Here is a 16,722-nt window from a genome sequence, read left to right on the forward strand (position 1 = left end):
ACAAGGTAGGAGTTGTCCTCGGACCTCCACAAGCATGATACGGCATTAATTAGTAAGTAGGGCCAGGGATGTAGCTTAATAGTAGTAGAGTGTTTGCTTAGCTAGCCTGGGTTGTCTTAGTCACTGCTCTATTGCTATGAAGAGACATCATGACTAAGGCAACTCTAATAAAAGAAAGCATTTAATTGGGAGCTTGCTTGCAGTTCTAGAGGGCTAGTCATCTTGGCGAGAAGCAGACAGGCATGGTGCCGGAGCAGTAGCTGAGAGTTTTGCATGTATCTGATAACCTAGGCAGCAGGTAGAAAGAGAGAAGACTGGGCCTGGCGTGGGCCCATTCCCTGTGACACACCTCCTCCCCCAAGGCCACACCTCCTAATCCTTCTGAAACAGTTCCAGTAATGGGGACCAATCATTCTAACACATGAACCTATGGGGGTCACTTTCTTTCAAACCACCACATAAGTTCAGTTCCTGCCAAAAGAGAGAGAGCAGGATAAAGTGGGGGGGGGGGAGAGGGAAGGGAAGGGAAGAGAAAGGGAGGGAAGGAAAAGGTTGGACAGATAACTCAATAAAGTGCTTGCTACCCAAGCATGAGGACCTGAGTTCAATCCCCAGCACCCTGTAAAGAAAGCCAGGTGCAGTAGCATGTATTGTAATCCAGCACTGGGAAGGTGGACAGTGGATCCCGGGTGCTCGCTGGCCAGCTAGCCTAGCCTACTTGCTACCCCCCAAACCAATGAAAGACCCTATCCAAAAAAAAAAAAAAATAAGACAGACAGCAGCTGAACACCTGAAATCGACCTCTGGCTCCCATAAACGCATGGACACTCTCCCACATACATTCACACAAATACAACAACAGCAGCAGCAGCAGGACTGGTGAGATGGATAAAGCACTTTCTGCGCAAACCTGAAGATCTGAGTTCAGTTCCCGGACTCGCCCCCCCATAACGAATGGGAGGAGAGAACCAACTCCACACAACTGTCCTCTGAGCTCTACACACGTACCCCAGCACGTGCATACCGCCATACACGCATCATATGTCCACAATAGTAAGAAATAAACAAGTTTTAAAATATAGTAACAAAGAAAGTGCAAACATTTAAAAATTTTTCTTGTTACTTTCGTGGGGCTGGGCATTGAGCCCTGGGCATACCATTGCTAGGCAAAAAATTTTCACATTTTCATGAAGTAGCATTTATTTCTGGTTTTGCCCTTTAGTTCTGTGTTGTGTATAAGAATCCAAACTGCAGCTGGGCTGTGGTGGTGCATGCTTTTAATCCCTCACTCAGGAAGCAGAGGCAGGAGAATCTCTGCGAGTAAAAGGCCAGCCTGGTCTCCAGAGCGAGTTCCAGGATGGGCACCAAAGTTACACAGAGAAATCCTGTCTCGAAAAGCCAAAAAAGAATCCAAACCACCAAATGCAAGTTCACAGAGGTTCATACCTACTTTTAGGAGCTTCCCGGTTCCAGCTCTTACACTTAAGTCTTTGATCTACGTGGAGTCAATGTTTTGTACAGGATATGAAGTAAGGATACAACTTGGCTCTTTGTGGACAGACAACGTCCTGGCACTGCAGGCTGAAGAGACTCTTTTCCCTCACTGAATAGCCTTGGTATCCCTGCCAAAAATCAACTGACCGTGAAAGTGTGTCTCTGTTTCTCTGTATGTTTTATGTGTTTGGGTTTTACTTTGTTTTGTTTTGAAACAGGGTCTTACTGTGTAACCCTGGCTGGTCCGGAACATTCTATGTAGACCACACTGGCCTTAAACTCAGAGATCCACCCATCTCTGCCTCCTGAGTGCACAGATTAAATCATGTACCACCAAACCTGGCTTTATTTTTATTTTTGAAGTTAGGGTTTCTTTTCTGCCAAAATAGAGTATTCTCTTTCACACAGTGGATAAAGGCTTATATTTGATTCATTATAAACTTTTATAATTGGGAAATTTTTTAGTTGCCAACTTGGTCTCGTGTTCAGATGAATAAAAGAAAGTGGGTTTCCTGCCATCGACGTTCCAGGTAACGGCTGAGAAATTGGGGACCCTGGGCTGGCCCATCCTACCCTGTCCTGATCACCCCCCCCCATCTCTACTGAGCCTCTGAAATAGGCACAAGGCAGCAAGGTTCCAGGGAGTTCAGGTGAGAGTAAACAGGACAACCAGAACATGCCAGGCCAGAATTCAAAATCATCTGAACGACACTGTCTGGACGACAGTAAACAAGAGGATGGATTGGAAGAGCACCCGACAGTGGCTGCTGAGAGCCGAGGGGGCTCTCTTGAAGCAGGAACCTCCTTACCTGAGGGTGTCCCTGGCTCCATCTGATAGGTGTCTCAGAAAAAAAGGGTTGCTACACCTATTTGAATATCACTTTCACCGCCCAAGAAATGCTGGGACAATATTAACTCCATCCCACAATTCACGGATAAGGAAGCTCCAAGCAAACTGGTCCTACCAGTGGCCAGGGGACCCTCCCTTCTCACCGGCTCATTGTTTTTCTTTTCTTTTCTCTTTTCTTTGCTTTTCTTTTTTAAGAAAAGATGTCTACAGCCTTATCTCCCTCAGCTGGGTGAATGATAAGCGGATTGGAGACTGCTGCCCTGTGCAGCGGAGTCTGCAGACAGCAGACAGTCTGAGTGTCTAAGCTGGCTCAGCAGGAACCGCCTAGGTCAGTTACAAGGTCTGTCTGCTCTTCTGTTCTGCCAGGCCAGGGACAAAGAGAATGGCTTCAGGTAAGTGCCACAGGGGATTTGGTAAGCTCTGTTGGATGCCTGGCATTTCCTTAGCACAAACTCAGTATCTTCCTGCCTAAATCGCTTCAGTAGCTAGGATTACAGGCCTGCACCAGCCTGCCTGCCTATCTATCTATCTATCTATCTATCTATCTATCTATCTATCTATCTATCTATCTATCTGCATCTATCTACCTATCATCTACCTACCTACTTACCTATCTAATCTATCTATCTATCCACCCACCTATCTATCCATCTATCCATCCACCCACCCACCTACCTACCTACCTACCTACCTACCTATTCTCATCTCCCCCTCTCCTCTCTGACAAGGTCACACACAGCATAGCCTTGTCTTGAAGGCACAGCTAAGATGACACTGAACTTCTGATCTCCCTGCCTCCACTTCCTGAGTACTCAGATTACAGTGTGCCAACAGGCCCATTTCAGGCTCACTCGTCTTATGAGGCCAGCTGAGAGGGGGTGGAGTCAGAAGAATATGGTCTGCGTTTTGCCTTCTCTCTATCTCCTTCCACATCAGCGATATCAGTGAATTCTAAAACCCTCTTCACCCTTCCTCAGGAACTGTGCTTACACAGGCCCCATCGGGGGTCCTATAGCCAGGAAAGGCTGCTTAGAAAGGCCCTCCCTCCCCACGAAGTACATCCGCCCACAGTGCAAGGGTGATGCTGATAGAACTCACTATGCTTCTTACAGTGCCCTAAGCCCCCAGAGCAGGGAGAATCATGCCCTCCATTTCATGTTTATTATTTTGTTCAGTCCAATTAGATATTTCTTTAAACAGAGGAACTCGCCAGGCCGTGTTGGCACGTGCCTTAAATCCCAGCACTCGGGAGGCAGATTTTTGAGTACAAGGTCAACCTGGTCTACAGAGTGAATTCCAGGACAGGCTCCAAAGCTACAGAAAAACCCTGTCTCAGAAAACAAAACAAAACCAAACAAACAGAGGAACTCATGGCAATTCTCCTGCCTCAGCATTCCCAACTGCTGGGATTATAGGTATGAGTTGTCAAACTCCCTTATGCCCATTTTACAGACGAGGTAACAAAGGCTGAGACTGAAGTAATTTCTCTGAACAAGTCAGTGAAAGTGCTGGGGGCTTCTCCATTTATATGGATTTTGTTTCTTTTTACCTCCTCTTCCTTCAAATTCAGCTTCTTGCACCAGCAGCTGACTGCCCTCCAATTTCCTCTGTGTATCCTTAGTCTCCGATCTGCCTTCCTACTCCAGGGGCCTCCAACTCTAACCCCTCCCAGCTTTTCCCATCCTGGGGGGGGCAGTCTTCAAGAGAAAAAGGCTCATTACGCAAGGCTCTGAAGGGCCTGGCATCTCTTCCCTTCCATCGATGGCCATTATTACCAGGAAATAATGGAAAGCAAACACAGGGCCAGGTGTCTCTCTGAGCACCAGCCTGTGTTGGAATACAAGGCAAACAGAGGCTGCCTTCATGAAGGGACCCGTGAGTGAGCTGCAGGCAAGCCAGCCCAGGGACAACCTTCATCCTAAACGTCACCAGAACCAGCTCTGAAAGCGGGACCCACATGCCACTGGAACTTCGAGTCATCGGAGCCAGTACTAATTAGATCCTGTCTCAAAACAGGAAGGAAATAGCACATGGTGGTGCTCACCTTCAACCTACCACGCTAGAGGCAGAGGCAAGCATATTTCTGTGAATTCAAGGCTAGCCTGGTCTACATAGTGAGTTCCAGGCTAGTTAGGACTGTGTAGTAAGACCTATCACCAGAAGTATCTATCATCAGACTGGAGAGATGGCTTAGCAGTGAAGAGCACTGACTGCTCTTCCAGAGGACTGGAGTTCAGTTCCCAGCACCCACGTGACAGTGCACGACTGTAACTCCAAGATCTAACACCCTCAGACAGCCAGACATGCAGTCAAAACACCAATGCATATAAAATAAAAATATAAAAATAATTAGTATAAAAGATATATCTATGACCATTGTGAGTATGGCGGCACAAACTTGCAATCCTCCCTCTGGAGAGGCTGAGGCAGGGGGACAGCTAGTTCAAGGTCAGCCTGGTCTACATAAGACTTTAGCTCATTTGAAAAAAACAAAAACAAGAAGGGAAAAATATGACCAAATACACTATAAATCATTCTGCTTTGCATGGAAGAAGATAATGGGACATCTGTATGTTTCCAGGAAATGTTTTGTGGCTTCTCCTTTGTAAAGAACATGCCATGAGCCCTGAGAGAGACAAACATCCAAGAATACACAGCCTCCCACAGCTCCTGGACTAATCGGGACCTATAATAGCCTTAGCACTAAGTGGGGCAGGGGGAAACCTCAGGAATGAGACACAGTCAACCCAGAGCAACCACATGAGAAATACTGTCCACTAAAAACATCCAAGGGAGCCGGAAGAGACAGCACTGGCTGCTCGTGCAGAGGACCCGCGTTCTATTCTCATCACCCACCTGGTGGCTCATAACCATCCATAACTCCAATTCCAGGGCATCTGATGCCCTCTTCTGACTTCAGAGAGCTCAAGCACACACATAGTGCACATACATACTTGCAGGCAAAACATTCATATACTTAGAAAAAAAACCCAACAACCCTCACACCTTTATTCCAAGCACTTAGGAGGCAGACGCAGATGGATCTCTGTGAGTTCCAGGCCAACCTGGTCTACAGAGTGAGTTCCAGGTCAGCCACCACCGCCTGTTATTTATTTATGTATTTATTTTTTTAATGAACAATTCCAGATGAATAAAACATGGAAGCAGACTCTGGGGAAAGCAGTTATGCTAAAGCAGACAAAGTCCTTCCCACGCTGGACTGCTCAGGGCCTTTAACATCAACCTCAGGTCCCCACAGGGAACTAGAGAATGGGATATTTCCCAATGAGTGGGCTTTGTCTGGAAGCATGTGGAGGGGCATGGCTAGGTTTGAGACCCTCAACCCTCAAACGTGGATGGTGGGGAAAGTGGGGGAGGGGCACTGCTTGACTAAGGGTACTTGAAGGGGCAGGTGGGAGATGCGAGTTCAGAAAGAAAAAAAAAAAGACATCTCCTGCCTGTTCCTCCTCCCTGATTACAGTGATCAGGTAACCTTCCCAAGCCTCCCAAATCCCCACCTCCCCAAGTCCAGCTCACTTGCCACTCTCTCCCCTCCCTCCCCTCTCAGCTGCAAAAGGCATAGCTGAACTCAGTTAATAGCCATGAGAGAATCTTTGTCTGTTTATGGGCTCACCCAAGGCTAAGAAACAGTGAGAGTTAACACACAGGGCCTCCCTTCCCCAGTCACGGGCACCAGAACATTCTGAGAGTATAGCAGCCAGGGTTGTTCTGCCCACTAGAACTGCTTCAAAAGCTGAACTGCTCGCAACCGACCCTTGAAGAAACACGCCGGACTGAGTTGGAGCCAAGCTCAACTCTTGAGCAAAGAAACAGAGATAGAGGCAGCAACGTGTGTACAGTGAGTCCCATTATAAAACAGGACAAACAAGACAAGTGGTAAGGCCGGCTATAGCCGGGACCGTTCTGGCTCTCAGCCAGATTGCGCAGCAAGCCCAGCACTTGCCCTTTGCTGGGAAAACATCTGTAAAAGCTGCAGTTTTGCCGGCACGGGCATACGAGCTGTTGCAAACCTTCTCTAGACAAGACTGAAAATCCAGGCCTCCAGAGCAGCAAAGAAACTGCAGAAGGGCGGAGGCCGCACTCATGGGAGTGAACTCACAAAGAAATGACTTCCGGGAACCTGGCTCCCCTCGCGGCATGCTGTGGGTGAACCCCATCCTGGTGCTGGAGTGACTTCAGCATGTACCTTTGCAAAACTAGTAGTAACTATGAATTGGCTGGGCAAAATGGCTGCCCCTGAGCAAATGAGGCCATGGGCTCCCAGCTTCCACTTGGCCCGTGATGAGCGGATGCCAATTCCCTGGTCAGGCCTCGGGGAAAGTCCTTCAACTCCCTGCAGCAGGCAGGAGCCACAAGAACGCAGACTGAGGGAGAATTCCTGGTGCTACCCTGATATTGTGTAGGGAATTTGTCCAAACGGGGACTTGAATGCCCTACCTCTGAGTCCAAGCCCTACCTGGCCACTAGTCGTGCTACTTATCTGGGGCACCAGAGGGAGGATGGCCAGGTGCTTGGGATTCCAACGAACCTTTGGTTTATTCTAGAGATGGAGGATAACCCCACACAGTACCTGAAAACCCTAAATGCCATACTTTCGAAGTGTCGCATAGACCTGCCCCGGAGGGCAGGTCAGTACTGTCCAATGTGGTGCCATCAGCCTGGCAGACAGATGACAGATGGGTCGATATAGGGATAGAGGGATAACCGGATCAATGGGAGAACAAGAGAACGGGTGGGCAAGTGGGTGGGTAGGAGAGAAGAATGGGGAGATCAACGGGAGAACAGGTGGGTGAGTGGGTAGGTGGATGGATGGAAGGATGGAGGGAAAAGATGGACCCATGGGAGAACAGGTGGGTGGCGGGATGGCAGATGGACCAGTGGGCGAGCGGAAAGCAACACCTGAGCAAATGCCTGTGGGAAGGATGGTCACAGGGCACTCGGAGCCCTACCTTGGAGACTCACCTGAGCCGTCAGGGATGGACCTTACAAAGGTCGGCAACATCTTGACCGTGGCTGTTGGGTTATAATCCCGGGAAAGGCCATTCTTCATCTCTTTCTTGAAGCGTGTCAGGATATCTATCAGAATTTCATCAGAGAGCCGCATGGCATACAGGTACTTATCAATCTGGGGGGGAAAGATGAGGAAGGAGAAGAATAAGTCTGAGTTCAAGGGAGATTCGGTTTAGCTGAGGAAGAGGGACGAGCGCCTGTGGACCTGCTCCTCACCTACAAAATGAACAAGACAACTCCAAGGCCCCTTCCAATCCTGGAAGACTACAAGGCAAATGCTGTCTGGTCCCCTAGGATACGATACAGGCAGGTTTCCTCCTCCAACAGAGGGACCGTAAGCATCCTTCCCGCTATGAGTGAGGGCTGGTACCTCAAGGTTGGCAGGACCATACAGGTTAAGATCATGGACTCTGGGGGCAGCCACACAACTTCAAGGCCTAGCCCTGTTATCTAAGACTTACATGGATTTGTTTATTCAGTTGAAATAAAATAGGACTTAACCAGGCAGGGTGGTGTATGCCTGTTAATGCCAGAACTCAGGAGGCTGTGGCAGGAGGATTACAAGTTCAAGGTCAGCCTGGACTATACAGCAAGGCTCTTTAAAAACAAATAGATCAACTAATGATCAATGACTGGATGGATGGAGCAGTAGCGCCAATGGGTTTCCTTGGGCACGTGACTTTTTAAAAGTTTTATTATTTTTAGTTTAAATGTATGAGTGCTTTGCCTGTGTGTGTATATCTAAGTGCGCTGCCAGATCCCCTGGGATTGGAGTTAGAGATGGTTGTGAGCCTCTGTGTGGGTGGGAATCAAACCCAGGTCCTTTGCAAGAATATCAGGTGCCCCTCCCTGCTGAGTCATCCCTTTAGTCCCAAATACAATTTCTAAGCAGGTAGAAGTGGTCAGCCAAAGAGCTAGGGCTTTCAGAGAACACGGGTGGCTAGTCCCAAGAGGAGGCATTAACCTCACCCCTCAGAATGTATGGGGTCAGCGCCAGGGGCCCCATGCCCACATGTAGGGACTCTGTGGCCACTCAACATATTCACAACTCCAAATAGATCTCTGTCCTTTAAACTTTTTTCTGGTCCCTGATGCTCTTCCAGTCCACAGGCTCTTAATCTCAAATCCCTGGGAGGTCACCGACTGTCCTCTCAATGTTTAAGTCGTTCAGAAAGCTTTTTACTGGGAGCTGGGGGTATCACTCAGTAGAGTACTTGCCCAGCACGCGTGCAGGCCCGGGTCAAACCCAGGTCTGGCAGCACATGTCTGTATCCCAGCAGTAGGCAGGTGGAGACAGGAGGATGAGGAGCTCAGCTCCTCCTGGCTACATGGGCTATAGAGAGAGTCCCTGTCTCAAACAAAGTATTCACGAGGGAGCTGGTGGTGTAGCTCAGTGGAGTACAGTTCCTGGTACAAGGCCCCCACCACAGTGGGGGGCAAGTGGTTACTGGCGCCGTCGATGCTCAACAGGAACTAGACACCTGTTCTCGTGGGGAGAGCCTTGTGACGTCCCCTGGCTTTTTTTCCCCCAAAGTTGCTCTCTTGGCTTCTCTGCACCTATAAAATCCAGCTGAGCCCGAGCAGGTAACACTGAAGATGTCTGTCCTTCCATTCTACTCAATCACCATGGGATCCTCTCACAGGCAGGTCCGGTCAGTTCTCTCCCTCCCTTCCCTGCACTGCCACCCCATCCCCGAGGTGCCCACTCTCAATATCAAGACTCTCTGACCGCACCCGACCACACTCCCTAGCTCCTGCTGCTGCTGCTGCTGCCGCCGCCTCAGGCTCCTCTCTCTGGTCCGGTGGTCACCTCCACCTGAAATGCCTTCCTTCTCTTCCCAGCTACCCAGCCCTTATGAGCCCCTTAAGATCTAGGTCAGGGGTCACTTGCTCCTGAAATCTCCCAAGGCCCCCAAGGCTGGAGCTGATCCATCCCTTGGTCCTCAGCACGGATCACAACTTCCTGTGTGTGTTCCCTCCGCAGTACCTGTGCTGTCTATCTCAGCCTCCCCAGAGCTGCCACCCCCCTTTGGATCCCTGCAGCTGGATTTATGACCCAATAACACTGATAAGACCTTGCTGCTGACTGGCTGCTAAACATGGCATCTTGGACTCACTGTTCAGAATGGCTAGAAATGTCCTGACTAAGGACAGAGTCCCAGGCCAGGTCACCTCTGCATATTTGTTCTGGTCTCCAGGCCTCCCTCCAGGCCCTGCTGTCTCCTGTTTCATAGATAACCATGGTGCTAAGAGTCTACCAGTCTTCTGTGACCCGAGGGAATCACTGTCCCCCGTCCCCATGTCAGCCAGCCACTCTTTCCTTTCTCCTTCATGGCAAAGTCAGAAAAAGGACAATCGGAAGCTACAAACAACAGGATAGAAACTGCCAGAAGCATGGCTCTGGGTGGAGACACACAGTGTTCTACCCCAAGGCTGGCAGCACCAGCGTGGGCCCCAACAAAGGTCACAATACAAGCATGCTAGAGAAGCCCTGAGGGGGGCAACGTCAGGAAGTGTGTCCGGGCAAAAGCAGGTGCACATGTAGCCAAAGGTAAGCGGAAATCAGTTCTGTGTGGATGGAGCAGATAGTTCAAGAAGTGAAGAAATCAAGAGGACCACCCAGAGCTGGCGACATCACCCAGAGCCCCGAGAGCCATGCCGACAAATACAGACCTGATCCCAACACATGGCAAGCCTAAGACAGCGTCAGAGAGGACCCAGTGAGATGATGGCGCTTCCGAAGGAGCAAGGTGTCTGCACAGAGTAGGGACCTGACCCTCCAGAAATAGTCATGAGGCCACCCCAGCTTTCTGGACATGCCTCACCTGCCACCCTTCTCACACAACATCCTGACTGTCTCATCAGGTACATGCCCATCCCTTCTGACAGTGTGGGTGCCCCAGGGAAAGGAAGTGTATTGAATGGAGCTTTGCAAGTCGCTTGGCACAGGGGCAGCTTGGATGTTGCTGGCTGCTGAAGTCCTGCTGCAGCCTGAGTGTGGTTCCACAAACCAAGTGTTTTCACGTCCAGCGTGTCATTTACCCTTCAAGAAGACCTTGTCGGGGAGATGTTCTTAATCCGTGTTTTTTTGAGGCTGCAGGAGCATGGCTACAAGCACCTATGGGATCCATTCCAACACAACCAGGGGGTTCAGTTTTACACCAGCAAACCTAAGGCTCCCCCTGCAACCATCCTTGACCCTTGAGGTCTTTGTGTTGGATATGTAGAAAGAAGGTTCTAGAAAATGCAGGACTCTCTGTAGCTCCTCAGGTGTCCTTGCTCCTAACTGGGGGATTATCTCAGTACAGATACTAATCACAAACCCCAACATTTCAAGTTGATCTTGGCCCATAGAAAGCCAAGAAGTTCAAATAAAAGGGCAAGTTGGGGGACCCTTCTCTCCTGCTCAAGTGTATGAGTCACCGTGGGACAGAACCCCTCTCAGAAAAGACATGGAAACCAGAAAGTGGAGTTACTGGAGTTGTCAGGATCTCGTTCTAGTTGCCTTGGCTTGGCCACCTGTCCTCAATAGGCCAATTAAACAGACAAAGGCATTAGCTTCTCATTAGACAAGCAGAGAAAGGCGATTTAGTCAACATGGCCACAGCGAAGGGGAACAACAGAAGTTTAAAGGCACACCCAAGTCTGTCTTTGGGGTTCAGGTTGAAATAGAGGGTAAAAAGGATACATCGCTAAGCAGTCCCCGTCAATGTGGTCTTTCCCACCGTGGACCCATCATTGTTTCAGGTCCTGGATCTTGGAGGGTCCCTCAGGTGGTCAGCACTGGGTGAACCGTCTTCCGAGGAGACAAGCTCCTCCTCTGGCTGGTACCAAAACCCCAGCCTTTTCCTTTCCCAGTGTGAGACTCCGGGGAAATTTCAATTCCACACGGTTCATTGTCTCTAAGATCTAATGGGCCAAGGAGGGCAATACCTCCTCCATTTAACACATCTTCACTCCTTCCAAGATGGTTACAGCCCCAAGCTCGCCTGTGTCTGCCCTTCGCCTGAGACTGTGCTTGTGTTAATGGAAAGAGATTTATCCTGGTGCACAGTTCCGGCTATACAGTTCATCAAGGCTCAGAAGGCATGGCAGCAGGTGCATTAAGGCCATGGGTTACACGAGTCCACCGAGAACTCTGTACAGTCCCCTCTCTCCCAAGTCCTCACACCCACAAACACCCCATAAACACACAGTCCCACCCCTTCTACTGTGAGTCTGCCCCATCCACTGCTGCCCAGGTGCTCTGGTTAGGCACTAATGACCCCAGACTCCCTCCGGTCTCTCCGTGTTATAACTGATCATGGGGGCTCAGCACAGCACGTCTCCGGGTAGTTCTCACAAGCCTCAGGCTTGGGAACATCTTGCCACACGACAGGGACTCCCATGTGCTCACTCTAGTACATGGTACACCACACAAGTCTACAGGGATCTCAGGCTGACAGGAACATTGGTACCCCATGCCGAGTCAGGCCTGTATCTCTTGCCTGAGCCAGATCAGACTCCAGGGCCTTTGCCATCATCCCATGTGGGGCCAGTCCTACCCGTGAGGATCGGAACCTCAGGGGCTTTGAAGCTCAGTGCCTCCCATATGGACTTAGGCTTAGGCTGCAGACTCCATCAGCAGAAAGAATACTACTTTGCCAAGTCCCTTGGCCAGAAGCCCTGTGTCGGTGAAAGAACTAGGAGCCTGGCACTGGACCCTATTCACCCACATGGCTGTGCCTGACCCCAGTCCCACCTCCTGATCCCAAAAGAACAAGCACAAAAAAACCAATTCAAGACTAGACATGCCCAAGTGGGCAGGCCGGTCGTGACAGGATTGCCAGTAACCACTGGCAACGCGGGCATTTAGGCTTACGAAGGAAGGGCATGGTCATGGAAAATTTCACCCCTTCTCCCGTTCACTCTCCATGGGAATTGAGAATGAGACGGAAGCTGGGAGTGTTGGCACACACCTGTCAGGCTGGCACTGAGGCAGCCGAGGCAGGAGGATTGCAAGTGTGAAGCCAGCCGTGTCTGCATGATTCATACATACTCACTCTATACATCCCTGTAATCCACAGTGTTAGGAGGCGAGGCAGGTGGCGCCCATAAAACCCACTGAGTAGCCAACTGAACAGGGAGCTTGGAGTTCAATAAGAGATGACCGCTATATACATACGTGGTGGAGCGTGATAAAGGGTGGAGTGGTGGCACATGCCTTTAATCCCAGCACTCGGGAGGCAGGGGCAGGTGGATCTCTGAGTTTGAGGCCAGTCTGATCTGCAGAGTGAGTTCCAGGACAACCAGGGCTACACAGAGAAACCCTGTCTTTAAAAGGGGGAGGGGGCGCCACTCAAAGTCCTCCTCTGGCCTCCATATATACACAGGTGCACACATACTCCACACACAATTGTATGCATTCAGCACACACCGTTCACAACCACACACTGAAAAATTTTGAGTCACTCTAAGTAGGGAGTTCAAGGCCAGCCTGAGCTACCGTGAGACCCTGACTCAGAGATAAAAAAAAAAGTTTAAGGAGGAGGGCAAAGCAACAGGAGTCTGGAGCACAAGCCTCCAAACTGAGTTTTCCAAGCAAGGCGCTTCACAGAGGAAAACTGGGCACCTGGGAGCAAAGGGTTAAGAAGCTGGCATACGTGTGGCGGAGATTTCAACATAGGCTCACTTCCCTTTTCCAAGCAACTGAGACGGGGGACAAGGGGTTTGGTGCTGATTAAGGTCACTGGCGTTAACACTTGCAGAGGGCTCTGTCAGACAAGTGCCAGCCGTGAAGCAGGGTTGTTTTCCTCCGTGCCACTACGACAGGTAAAGCCATCAGGAAAGGCCATTGTCTCCAAGTTAGAGGAGAGGACATTGAGAACCACTGCTCTACAAAGTCACGGGGCTTCTAAGCAGAAGCTGTGTCTGGACTCTAGACAGTGTAGCCCCTCACTTGGGGCTTCCCCCTTTTTTTCCTCACATGTTGGAAAGAACAGAGGGGCTGTGGACCAACAGCTGGGTTCAGATTAAGGACCTGCCATATCTTAGCTGGGTGGTTTTAGTAAATTATTTAATCTTTCTCAGTCCTGCTTTTCCCACTTTTGAGATGGGGACAATACTTTCATCTAACAGATATTTGATCAAGATTCGAATCATGAACTAAAAGCCTTCTTTCCCTACCCGAGTGACATAATCCTGTGTTCTCAACACACTTTGTTCTTAAGAAATACCTTAAGAATGACTTCACTACAAATTATATTAATCCATTTTATTTTAAAAAAAGAACATTTATTTTTATTTTACATGTATGAGTGCCTGCATGTATGAGTGTTTATGTGCACTGTGTGCTCGTGAAGGCCAGAAGGTGCCACTGGATACCTTGGAGTCACCTGGGTCTCTGCAAAAGCAAAGAGCAGCTAGTGCTCTAACACCAGGAGTTACCTCTAATATCAACCCACTTTGTAGAAAATGACAGGCGACAGACAATAAGCCTAAAACATTCGGGGCAAACCAGAGGTTCTGCCCAAATCCCCAGAACACTTGCAGTTCTGCTGCTTTTAAAAGCAGTAACAAGCCAGCACCACAAGCCATCCCAGAACCAAGTGCAAGGTCATCCTTGGCACACAGAGTTCAAGACCAGTCTGAGCTGCACGACACTGTCTCAAGATACATAGGTCAGGGAGGGAGGGAGGGAGGGGGGAAAATAGAAGGGAGGGAGGGAGGGAGGGAGGGAGGGAGGGAGGGAGGGATGGATGGATGGATGGACAAACAGAAAGAAAATGACAACAATAATATGTACTAATTTTTTAGACCAGTCAAATACACTTTTTATTTTGGGGTACAAGAGTGTAAGTTCTCTCCTACCCCAAGACACCCCTGCTTAGTGGGCTCTGTGTCCTTGGCAAGCTTTCCTGCCTGCACAAATATGCACATGATACTGGCTCTTAAATTTTGCTTTATAAAACTGGAAATCCCCTGGGACACTGGATCCCTAACTCCACCTTCCTCTCGCCTCTGTGAATTGCTTCTAAGACCTGCCTGAGCCACACAGGAGCACTGCTAGGGACACAGGCTGGCTGAGCACAGGACAAAGGTGGGGTGGTGCCAGCTCTAATCTGACTCCTGGCAGCCCCTTAGCCTTCCTCCCCTCCCCTTCCCACCACCTATCCTGCGGGTGTATTCAGTGACCTTGATCCACAAAGGCCTCCCCTGTGCAAGCCCTCTCACAAGCTGGTTCCCACCGCACTGGCACTGTCTGAAGAACACAGAGCACATTAATTCCTCTGCCCCAAGGAAAGGTTCCTCACACCTGGCCAGCCAGAGAACTACAGTGAGAAGCTTCCCCACCATCCCCGGTCCTTTGCTCTGTCGTCTAAACCAGATGGATCCAAATCTTCTGACATTACAGTGCAATGCAACCTATATAGGGTGAGCTTGGGAGCCAGGCGTGGTGGCCCATGCCTTTAATCCCAGCACTAACTCAGAAGGCGGAGGCAGATGGATCTCTGAGTTCAGCCTGGTCTACTACACAGTGAGTTCGAGTTCCAGGACAGCCAGAGATGGTGAGACCCCATCTCAAAAACAAAATCAAAACAGAAATTTCATGCGTTCAAGGCTAGCCTGGTCTACAGAGTGAGTTCCAGGATAGACAGGGCCAGACAGAGAAACCCTGTCTCGAAAAACCAAAAGAAAAAAAAAAAGAGTAAAAAGAAATCTCATACTGTCTTAAGCAAGTTTATAATTTTATGCTGATCTGCATTCACAGCTGTCCTCCAGAGTCAGGACGGGGGCTTCCCCGGCGGCACTACTGTCACAACTCCAACCAGCCATAAACAGTGTGCCCGCTGAGGCTGGCAGAAAGCATGCCACAACTCACTCCCCATCAGGGGCCGGTTGCCTATGTACCCACCCATTCCCCGGTCATCACTGGGAGAATGTTCAGAAACCAGAGCAAAGCCGGAAGGCCCAGGCCCACCAGGCTCTCCCTAGTGACTGGTGCCATCTCAGGACCAGCCCAGGATCTGTCTACTTCCTACCGCACGTGGCTCTCCATTTGCCAGCCCCACCTCACGGCTGCAGACGGCCGGCCGTCATGGAGGAAAGCAGTATCCTTCCCACTGCTGGGAGCCAGCTTCTGAGTAAGGGATGGAGTTAGCTGCAGGGAGAAGGGGGCATCTACAACCCTTTGGGAGGTCCTGGAGTAGCCGTAACTACCAGTACAGTATGCTCATGCTCTGACAGTATTGTCACCTAAATTTCCTCCTTGTAGAGTCCCCACCAATGCCTTCTGTGAGTCTTGCTTTCGTTCTTTTGAAACAAGGTCTCACTATGGAGCCCTGGCTGGCCCAGAACTTGCTACATAGATCAAGCTGGCCTTGAACTCACGGAAACCTGTTTGCCCTTGTCTTCTGAGCACTGCCGTTACATGAGGACACCACACTGACTGACCTGTCTCTTGTTCCTCCAAGCCACCTTCAAACTCACCTTCTGCACAGGACATGCCATGATCCACCCGGCCCCACGCCGCCGCCGTCTGTCCCTCTCCTCAGCATCCCCCCAGCCTTAGGTGTCCTCTATAGAGAAGTCAGCTGGTCCCGGCACACACATCACGGTGTGTGTCTTTCCTGATGCCGCAGGAACACATGCATGGTCCACACCTTTGCTGGACTGCTAGTGCCTGAGGGGCAGGTGCCTTGTCTTCTGCCCTGAGTGTGTACCCCAGTCCTCAGCCTGGTGCCACGATGTGGCTTCCTCTGCTGGGCTGGGTGGCTCCTCGGCTGGGCGGGAGGCCTCAGAGGGTTTGCTGACTGAGATAAGGCCTACTGCCTCCTTTTCCCCAAACGGCCCAGAACTTCTGTCCCAGCACCTAACCCCCTCTGTCCCTTCATATAGCGCCCTTAATTGGCTGAGGCCCAGCAGAACACGGGGGGCCCTAAAGCTAATCAGATTCTTAGTTCCTGTAAGAGGGTAGCCAGCAATCTGCAAGTCACCAAAGAACCGGAATATGAGGACACATGTTGGGAAATTGAATCCCCTGCAGAGGTTCTCCAAAGGCCTGCCTCAAATATCTCCAAAGCAAAAACACAAACAGGACCGTCGCTCTTCTTCTGGGCCCACACACAGCCCTCCAGCGCAGCGCTTATGCTGCCGAACCGTTTCTTTTGCTTCAGCCGAGCCCCAAGAACTCCTCACACAACTCCATCCACAACTGCTGCCCCCAGCTTCTGTTTGGTTTATGTTCTTATTCACATGCACACATATGCACAGACGTGTAGAGACCAGACGTTGGTGCCAGGTTCTTCAATCTTTATAACTTCTAGTTTTCATTTTTGTTGTTTGTTTGGTTTTTTTTTTTTTTTTTT

The 16,722-nt window shown here is 50.1% G+C and overlaps 1 protein-coding gene across 1 annotated transcript in view; it reads right to left on the minus strand.

Annotated features, from left to right (window-relative positions):
- Hk1 (hexokinase 1) overlaps positions 1 to 16,722 on the minus strand; it is a 66,445-nt gene that overhangs the window by 37,150 nt on the left and 12,573 nt on the right. Inside the window, exon 2 of the mRNA XM_005360103.3 lies at positions 7,328 to 7,490. Within this exon, the coding sequence (XP_005360160.1) occupies positions 7,328 to 7,490 (163 nt within the window). The remainder of the gene's footprint in view (positions 1 to 7,327; positions 7,491 to 16,722) is intronic.

The sequence above is a fragment of the Microtus ochrogaster genome, linkage group LG2 (genome assembly GCF_000317375.1).
Source record: "Microtus ochrogaster isolate Prairie Vole_2 linkage group LG2, MicOch1.0, whole genome shotgun sequence".
NCBI classification, from domain to species: domain Eukaryota; kingdom Metazoa; phylum Chordata; class Mammalia; order Rodentia; family Cricetidae; genus Microtus; species Microtus ochrogaster.